Consider the following 10,071-nt stretch of genomic DNA (forward strand, 5'->3'; position numbering starts at 1 on the left):
CGAATAACTGTATATATATGTAATTGTTTAAACACATACGATTGTAGTTGTAGTTGTTTTTGATTAAAAAAAAAAGAAAAGAAACGTATATTTTTATGTCTCTTTACTCATTTACCGTTTCCGATCGACTATAACAAACGCGATGCAGTTGTAACTCGGAGAATCACAACACAAGCACACATACACAAAGCAATGATTTAAACGAAAGACGCATTGTTTGGTATGTCAACTACAATTTAATATTCAATATCGAAACAGATTTTATTAAACATTTGTACAGTTATAAACGACGGCTTTTTATTCGATATCAAAACGAGATTAGAGTCATCTGCAGTTAGACAAAACGAACGGAGTTGCCAACATGACCGCCAGCAGGATCGGAACGGTGAGGTCGGAGAGCGACTTTCGACGTATGCGGCCGAATATTTCTACGAAGTCATCCTGAAGTGGAGAGAAAAATGATGATTATTAAATTATTATTTTTTGTACGTACATCGGGATACGATCGGTGAAAACTGACGTTCTCGAAAACGTGTTTGCCGCCCTCTGAATCACACTTACCCATCCTCCACGTTCGGAGATCCAACCGGACAATTCCGTGGCCACGTATTCGCCGACGTACTCGGCTACGGTATCTTCGTAGTCCTCGAGACCTTTCTCCGCCCATCTCTTTGCCACTTTCCTACCGAACATGTACACAATGACGATTCGACCCCAGTTGACGTCTCCGATTTCGAGCATGTCGTTGAGGCACGAAAACACACCCGGTAACCCGTCTTCTCCGAAGTCGATCACCGCCGCGGCGGCATCCAATTCGAGTCCAAGCCGAACGTCCATCTTTTCGGCGATCTCTCGCATCGTTTCGGCGTATCGAGAGAGAGACGATTCGGTGTCCGGCGACGATATGAATTCCCTGGCGATCTCTCTGGAAATTACGGCAGCTGTTGTAAGGCGATCCACTCTCTTTCGCTCGCCTATAATCCATGGAGAAAACTTCTCGTAGATCTTTGGCAAGAGCTCTCCAGACATCATTGGTGTGCGTGCGAGTGTGTGCGTGAGTGCTCTTCTAAAAGACTGTGCTGATCTTCGCGTGCGTGTCAGTTTATATTGTTCGTGTTGGGAGCACCCGATGACGTTAAGCTGTGCAGAGAGAAGTTACCGATGACGTAGGATTTTGGAGAGCCTATCGTTGATTTTACAGTCCATGGAAATTACTTTACCCGCAACTTTTGCATAAAGTTCAATGAAAGTCCTACCCAAACTCGTCAATTTCCCTTTGAATATCCATTTTTATATACGACAAAATTAAAATAAATTTCATGGAAGTTGTTTCGTAGAATCTCGTATAAATCACTCTCCGTCTTACAACGCAAGTTTGTAACGTTTTTAATGAATTTCAGCAACTTTGTCTTTAGGATGGGTGATAGTCTCGATAGTAGATAATATTCATCCTCAACGTTCTCAACCGTTTTACAGGCTCGCCAACACAGTTTTTCACCTATGATGACACCGTTTATAAGGCGCCTTGTATCGTCCCAATCTGATCTTACGACGGCATCCTTGCATTCTATGGTATTGTCCTTCATGATATTGAGAATCTTTTCTCGCATATCCTCGACAGCTTCCAATACGTAATCTCGAGTATCGGCTGCAACGTCTTGTAGCATTTTAAACGTACGATCCAACAAATCTTCAAACTTAAAAAAGTTGCTATAACTCACTTTCGAGTCCCACTTGACTTCGGAATGAATCTCTCTATATACTAACCATAGTTGGTATTCGGTTAGGTTCAACTCCAACAGCTTTCGGATTGGTAGATACGACAAAATTCTATATTTTACCTTTTCCATATTTTTAATTATATTTTTGTGTGCGTATGTGTGCGTGTGAGCTCTTCGGAAAGACTGTGTTAATCGTCGTGTGCGTGTCAGTTTATATTGTGCGTGTTGGCCGCACAAGACGACGTTAAGCTATGTAGAGAGAATGGATGACGTCATGGACACTCGATATAGAGCGGCAGACGGGTTTTTGTGGAATATCGGAATACGTTCGGACGGAAGAAGTTGTAGCCATTTTCCGATGTTCGATAAAACGTGTCTGCCACCCTCTATATATATTTTTTTGTATTTTACCTAAAGTTTTCCGTTGATGTGTGCCAGTGTTCTCCACCCCCATCATCAATCATCATCAACACCGTCGTATCGAAACAAAGGAAACGAAAGAAAAAAAACGAAAAATCATAATTCTTTTTTTATATATAATTTTTTTTTAATTGTCAACAAAACAACTTGACTTAAATTTTCTTTAAATTTTTTTATCGGCAATCATCTTATTTCCAAATTCCAATAACATTGTCCCAAAGGTTCGTGTCTGCTCTCGCATTTCCAGTCGCATCTGTTGCAAATCCGTCCAAAGCTGTCGTTTATGCTCCTCCATCTCCGATCGAATCCGTTCCAAATCCGTCGAAATATCTTGTTTCTGTTTCACCGTATCGTATTTCATCTGTTCCAGATCCGTCGAAATCGCCTCCGTTTCCGATCTAGTCTGTTCCAATTCCGTCGACATATTTCGTTGTTTTTTCACGACTTCCGATTTCAGTTCTTTAAAACTAGCGGCCATACATTCGATCTTTCGCTTACTCCATCTCTTCCATCGTCTGTCGTAGAGTACGTTGTCTTTGCACATGTTTACGCACACGTTTAACTTGGGTGTCCGTGACGGTCGTACCTCCTCCTCCTCCAGCTGCTGCTCCTGCTGTTGCTGCAGATGGATTTCGACGGGTGTCGGTAAAGGCGGTAACACCGCCAAACTTTTCATTAAAAGTGTTACAGAAGTGACAAGGTAAGAGACCATGGTAGGAGGAGTACATAAAAAGACCTTGCTGAAGGGAATTAATGTCAGCGAGTTTAAGAAAATTGAGATTAGAAAATAAAGAAGAAGAATGAGACCATGGTGGAACGCCAGATATAATCCTGATAGCCTTCTTTTGAATGATTTGAAGTTTGTTTAAGTTGGATGAGTAGGTGTTTCCCCAAACAATGTTGCAGTAGCTCAGATAGGGGAGAATGAGAGAGCAATAAAGAATACGAAGAACATTGCGGGGAACAAAAGAGGATAACCTAACAATGATACCAAGGCTTTTGGATACTTTATTTTCAATTTGGGAGATTTGTTTTTTCCAATTTAAGGCACTGTCAAGATAAACTCCTAGGAACTTGGCAAATTCGGTATTGGGAATTTCGTGATTATCAATATGGATTTTGAAATTCGAAGAATCGAAAGTTTGTGATTTTTGGGGACTTCGAAACAGAATGAAGCTACACTTCTCGTGATTAATTGAAAGTTTGTTGGCAGCAAAGTAATGGGAAGTGGAAATTAAACTAGCGTTAACAATGTTGAATAAAGAATGGATATTTTTGTTAGAATATAGGATAGTGGTGTCATCAGCATAAAGAAAAAAAGAAAGAAGGTTGGAAGACAAGTGAACATCATTAATATATAAAAGGAAAAGAAGAGGGCCCAATAGGGATCCCTGGGGGACACCACAAGTAACCTGGCGAAAGTTGGAGATAGTGTTGAGATATTTAGTGCATTGTGAACGATTAGAGAGGTAACTTCGAAAAAGATTAAGAGCGGGACCACGAATACCATAGTGAGAAAGTTTATATAAAAGGATGTTATGGTCAATAGTATCAAATGCTTTGGAAAGGTCAATAAAAATTCCTATAGTAAATTGACTATTCTCAAATGCATCGACAATTTTATTGGAGAGGTCAGTAAGGGCAATGGATGTATTGTAGCCTTTTCTGAACCCAAATTGTCTGTCATAAAGTATATTAAATTTAGTAATAAATTTGAGTGTGTTATCATAAATTATTTTTTCAAGGGCTTTTGAGAAGACTGATAAGATTGAGATTGGGCGATAATTTGAAAGGTCAGATTTGGATCCAGATTTAAAAATCGGTGTAACACGGGCTAGCTTCATTCTGTTAAAAAAAAAATATTCTTCAGTAGTCTCTAACCTTAGTTTCAATCATTTTTAATGTTATCATTTGCTTCTCAAATATCATTAACTTTAAGAAAACATAGATTGTGACAGAGAGTGTTATACTTTCTTTCGTTATATTATCGCAATAATTTTACTCTCATATCTAAACTTTTTAAAATATTTTTTATAAAAGGTTTCTTAAACAAAGGGTTGCTTTAAAAAACATAGAGTGTGATAGACAGTGTTATAAATCCAACGAAATTTTATAAAATGTTTCTAACTCTGATAAATGCCAATGCTTGCAAGGTAACTGATGACACTAATATTGCAAATGCTCCTAGTATATACTTTATTTCTATTCGGAATAATATCGGAGCTAGACCCTTCAAAAAGCCCTGGCCACGATGAAATACCTCCCAAAACATCATTTTTAATTCCATAACCCCTCTACTTAACAAACACCTAATTAAATAAAAAGGAAAAAAAATTTAAAAAACCAGTACAAATTTAGGAAAAAACTATTCTACGTTCCATGCAATACTTGATCGTGATGACATTATTTTAAAATAACGAGTACATGTTTGCTATTTTATGGACTTTATTAATATTTATTTTTATTAATCATAATTATATACTTATAGAGCCAGCAAGAAAGTAGAAATTATATCTTTTGCTGACAAAACACAAATTCATAAAAACATTATTAGAAACCAGTGCTTTACACTGGCTGCACTGCCCGTAGTACGGTCGCCACTGCCTTAGGCGTATATCGACTAAGAATGCCAATACATCGGCTGGTTTGTAATACAAGGTCTAAGACCAGATACAGTAGATATTCATTGCCAAAATACAATATAAAAATAGATATAAAACCATGAAAAATACATAACAATACAGTACAAGGAATAATACAATAAAAGGCCTAGGCCTATATATCGTCATTGATATAAACTCATTTATGAATAATAATAATATAACACATGCTGTACCTCTTTGCGGCCGACATCGACCTAGCAAATCGGCCTAGCCTAGGCCCTGTCTCTTATACACATCTAGATGGGTATAAGAGACAGGTATTATGTTAAATAATATTTTTTTATAGAAAAATCATATCAATCAGATTTCCTTAATCTTTCAAGCAACAGGTGTTCTGTTTAAAGCGAAGTCTTACTTCTCTTCCAGAATTCTCAATATTTATAACGCACTTATTTTACCACGTATACAATATGGCAACATTATTTGGAAATACTTACAAAACCATGCCTAGAGGGTTATTCTCAAACATTAGAAACCTATCCTCGATTAATTACATCGTCTCACTTTTTTTAAAACAATGCAGGGTCATTGTTTGCCAAACTACGGAGCCCCTTAAGGGACATGGTTAGAAAAAATATTCGAGGGAACGAAATATTATTTTGTTCGAACGATGTTTTTAATAATAACATAAGATTTTATGTACAAGCTAATGAACAAGGAATTGCCTGATAGAATGCTTAGTTTATTTATGAGAATACAAGAAATGAAGAGAATGTTAAATGTATTTTCCGTCAAAAAAACTACAATATACCTCCCAAATAGACTAATTCTTGGTCAGCATTTTAAACAGTTAATGGGCAAAACTTATGGAATGAATTGATAAACACATTTTTTTTGACAAATAACACATTGTCTAAATTCAAATAAAAAATTAAACATTATCTGGTCGAACAAACCATGTGAAAAAAACTTAACCATGAAAAATAAATGCAATGTAAAGTACAGTATAGAGAAATTCTTGAAATCTAATTTAAAACAGTAAACGAATACAATTAGGAATACTTTCTACATATAACGGAGCTCTCGAGGAAGGTCACCTAACCATCGCCCGTAATACTAAAATTAGGGGGAGTGTTGAAGATTGATTGAAAGCTTATGTAAGAATGTATGCTCTTATATTATTGTATATTCTCTATGTACACCTAGGCCTACTTTCAAGGCTTGGCCCCTGGGCCAGCGGCGTAGCTACTGTAGGTGCGAAAGGGCCCCACTGTAGCAAGATTTATTGCCAGGCCCTTTAATATGATAGGGAATTCCCTAAAGTTTTTAGAAACTCCATCGTAAGAAGTGCTTCGTTCACCCCCTACTACTAAAGGCCTAGTCTAGTAATAAATAATAATGATAATCAGATTCGTAACTATATTAAGAGGGGCATATTTCGGTCTCAGCAGCTGTTTTAAACTAATAAACAACATTGGTGGTACATAAAGTTTAACAAATGCAGTGGCTGGTCAGGCCTGGAATTCGAAATAGAGGGCCAGGGAGGAATTTTCACAGATGGGAGGTAAAGACCACCTGAGCCCCACCATGGTTTGGGCTGAGGTAGGAAAATTTATGATTATAGCACCTCTAGATGGCCCGAAAAAGCACTATCAGACTTAAATTATAATATAATTATCTTTTTTTAAATGTCTGGGGCACCATTCAATCAGTGGCGTCGAGAGCCAGTAAGGGCCCCGGGGACACCTCACATGGGCCCCTTCACTTGGGACCCCCACTCGGCCGCTCCCCAAATTAAGTCTCCTCCTATATCTGACAACAACAGTTTTCATCCTGGCTTGGGCTCAGGCCCTATGGAGATTTTGTTCTTACCTCGAAAATGTTTCATCTTGGTCCGGGCCCCCCTGTAGACCCGGGCCCTGGGGCGGCGACCCCCTGACCCCCTCTCGACGCCACTGCATTCAATACACCACTGATTTGAAATCAACAGAATAATCAATAATTAATCTTCTAAAATATTATTGAGGGGCCCGCTGACCGTTTATTCTTCAATGATATTAAGTCGGAAATTATTTTAAATTATTATGTCTAGGTCTATTTAAAAATGGACCCTTCACAGCCCTCGAAACCAGTGCTTTACACTGGCTGCACTGTCCGTAGTACGGTCGCCACTGCCTTAGGCGTATATCGACTAAGAATGCCAATATATCGGCTGGTTGTAATACTAGGTCTAAGACCAGATACAGTAGATATTCATTGCCAAAATACAATATAAAAATAGATATAAAACCATGAAAAATACATAACAATACAGTACAAGGAATAATACAATAAAAGGCCTATGCCTATATATCGTCATTGATATAAACTCATTTATGAATAATAATAATATAACACATGCTGTACCTCTTTGCGGCCGACATCGACCTAGCAAATCGGCCTAGCCTAGGCCTTCACAACAATAACACACTGGATTGGTTTGGGAGAGTGATTGCAACGCAATGTCGTGTTAGTCCTAATGTATGTTAGTTGCACACTAATAATAGAGGCCCTAAATGATTATTATTTAAATCTCACTGATTAATTTATAATGAATTTTATACAACAAAAATCCATCGCTTCCAGAATGTACTGTAGGTCCCATATTACTCTAGGCTCACGTTAAGGACTGTGATATTGTGCGTTTGAATTTTTTACACCATTGGCGTATCATACTCCTAGCACTATTGAATGCCCCATTCTTCTGTAAGAAACATTTTGAGCAGCGCGTATCGGATTCGATTCCCGGTGGCGATTTTTTCCCGTATGAAACATTTGCATGAAACTCCACTCGGGCTTTCTCGACCAACTCGACTCGAAAATCTGATTTCTGGAGGTGAAAAGGTCATCAACCAAAGATAAACGTCTACGAAACTTCTGAGATACAGGATTGCCGCCCGCTGTCTCATTTTGAAAAAAAAAACACATTGATGTTACCAAGCCAATATAATGGGTCGTTTAAAACGACATATGAATATTTGATTTCAGCTGCACGAATAATCAAAAGTATTATTTGAATTTGAGTTACATACTGTGAACATTTTAATTTTTTAGTTGGCCTAGGTTTTGCATAATTATTTAAGTACCTATGACGAATTTAAGTCAACTCGGCCCAAAGTCAACTCAGCCCCAAGTAAACTCCCCAGCTAACACAAAACGTTAAAAAAACGTTTTAAATTGGTTTTCGTTTGGGTTTAGTTTTTGTGAAACGTTTTCAAAACGTGCAAGTTAAAAAATGATGCTTTCTGATCAGACTTTTGCACCAAAACGTTAAAAAAACGTTAGAAACACGTACGCAAAAAACTTGTAAACAAGTGTGTAAAATAGAACGAAATCACAACGTTCTGTAAACGTTATATCACAACCAACTTTTCACCAATTTTCACAAATATTGTTATCGTTTTTATAAAACGTTTTAAAAACGATTTTAAAACGTCGCTGTGTAAACCTTGCCTTTTGATTGCAGATTGTTTGCACCAAAACGTTAAAAAACATTCAAAAAACGTACGCAAATAAACTTACAAACAGGTGCATAAAATAGAACGAAATCACAACGTTTACAGAACGTTACATCACAACAAAATCATCAAAAATGTTATCGTTTTTATAAAACGTTTTAAAAACAATTTTAAAACGTCGCCATATATTGCGTTTTATTTGCAGTTTCCTTGTACAAAAAGTTATAAAAACGTTATAATAACGTAAGAAAAAATACTTACAAACACGTTTATCACAATTAAATCACAGCGTTCACAACGTTATCTCGCAAGCAACGAAAAATGACCACCACTTTATTCCAGAAATGTAATTAACATATTTTATAAAGACCAAACGTACCCAATGCTACACCCAAACAATCAACATAGATACAATCAAATTTTAACCAATTTATTCAGGTTAACTGTTTTCTTTAACTTTAACACATTAATCTATATGTATAAATCTACGTAGTCACAGTCATCATCCATGCATTTATAATGAGTCTTAGCCACGAATAAAATTTACTGATTCATCAACAAGCGTCATGTGACAATTTATCTACGCGAATGCGCAACCGTTGACCGATTGCCACTTTGCGCCTGTTTTTCGTTGGATGATGTAGGCTATGTGACGTCCGTTTTCTGAATTCAACTTCCGCTGATACTTTTAGAAACCCTAACTTTTAATCTGATCGTATACAATTTTATGAAACTATGGAAGGTAAGTTTATTATTTGATATACATTACGTTAGATTGTCTTTTAGAAAAAACAATAAAAAACACGTAAACAAGTCAGAGCCGTCGGTAGGCCTAGGGCCAAAGCCTGGCCTGGGGCCGGGGCTAGGAAAACACGTCAAGCCGGCCCTAGGTCTAAGTAGGTAGCCAGAGGGTTGAAAAAAAAAATTAGAAACAGATTTGCTAGCAAAGGGAGCACAAAGGCGCACTGGGTTGAGGTTGAGGGTCTAATGCTCATACCCTCGGGAAAAAAAAAAAAAAAAAAAAAAAAAAAAAAAACCTGTTTTCTGCAATAGCTTGTTGTTGGTGTTATTTGACGTCAGGTTTTTCGGTTTTCTGACATGGTTCTATATAAATACGGTTCCTAGCTAGGCCTAGTTCTACAGTTATCCTGTGCTGTAGGCCTAGGCCTAAGTGTGTATTGAACTGCGAGGCATTTAATGACAAATACTCCTTTTCATAGTTTTAAATAAAGAACAAACCTGGGAATATCATGATAGATGAGCAAATGTGCCTTGTCTGTCTCATGCTAGCGGCCCTGTATTTGCCCTGGTACTGGCACATAGGCCTAATCTAATTATTTTTACTAGTGATTCTTAGGTATACGTTTTTATATTTTTCATGAGAAGTTGCTGGCTATAATATTACAGATAAGATTTTTAAGTCTGCTTTCAGTGTCGGAACAGGTCACAATGTCATTCACAATTTTTGATTGCGCTGAATACTATTTGTGTATTGCCTGCAGCTCATTTGTGGATGATATATATTAATTGTTTATTAACTTTTCTTTAATTAATATTTTTTGGTTGATGCCATTAATTGATAAATATATGTTTACTTTTAGTTACCAATGTCCTAAGGGAAGAAAATTCAACAGCATTTAGGCAAGTCCACCGTTCTTCGGTAAATGCACCCTGTATGCATAAATAAATACGGTAAGTCCAGGCTTTATCTTATTATTATTATTATTATTATTATTATTATTATTATTATTATTATTATTATTATTATTATTATTATTATTATTATTATTATTATTATTATTATCATCATTATTATTATTATTATTATTA

At 36.7% G+C, this 10,071-nt stretch overlaps 1 protein-coding gene across 1 annotated transcript; it reads right to left on the reverse strand.

The window, feature by feature from the left end:
• Positions 1-324: 324 nt before the first annotated feature.
• LOC117122584 (apoptosis regulator BAX-like) lies at positions 325-1,029 on the reverse strand. Its single transcript, XM_033268215.1, has 2 exons — positions 562-1,029; positions 325-441 (listed from the first exon to the last, which is right to left on the reverse strand). Exons 1-2 carry the CDS (start codon positions 1,027-1,029, stop codon positions 325-327), a joined length of 585 nt encoding a protein of 194 aa, XP_033124106.1.
• Between the last annotated feature and the right edge of the window lie 9,042 nt (positions 1,030-10,071).

The sequence above is a fragment of the Anneissia japonica genome, unplaced genomic scaffold, assembly GCF_011630105.1.
Source record: "Anneissia japonica isolate Jap-2015-1 unplaced genomic scaffold, ASM1163010v1 scaffold3032_len512176_cov184, whole genome shotgun sequence".
Taxonomy (NCBI): domain Eukaryota; kingdom Metazoa; phylum Echinodermata; class Crinoidea; order Comatulida; family Comatulidae; genus Anneissia; species Anneissia japonica.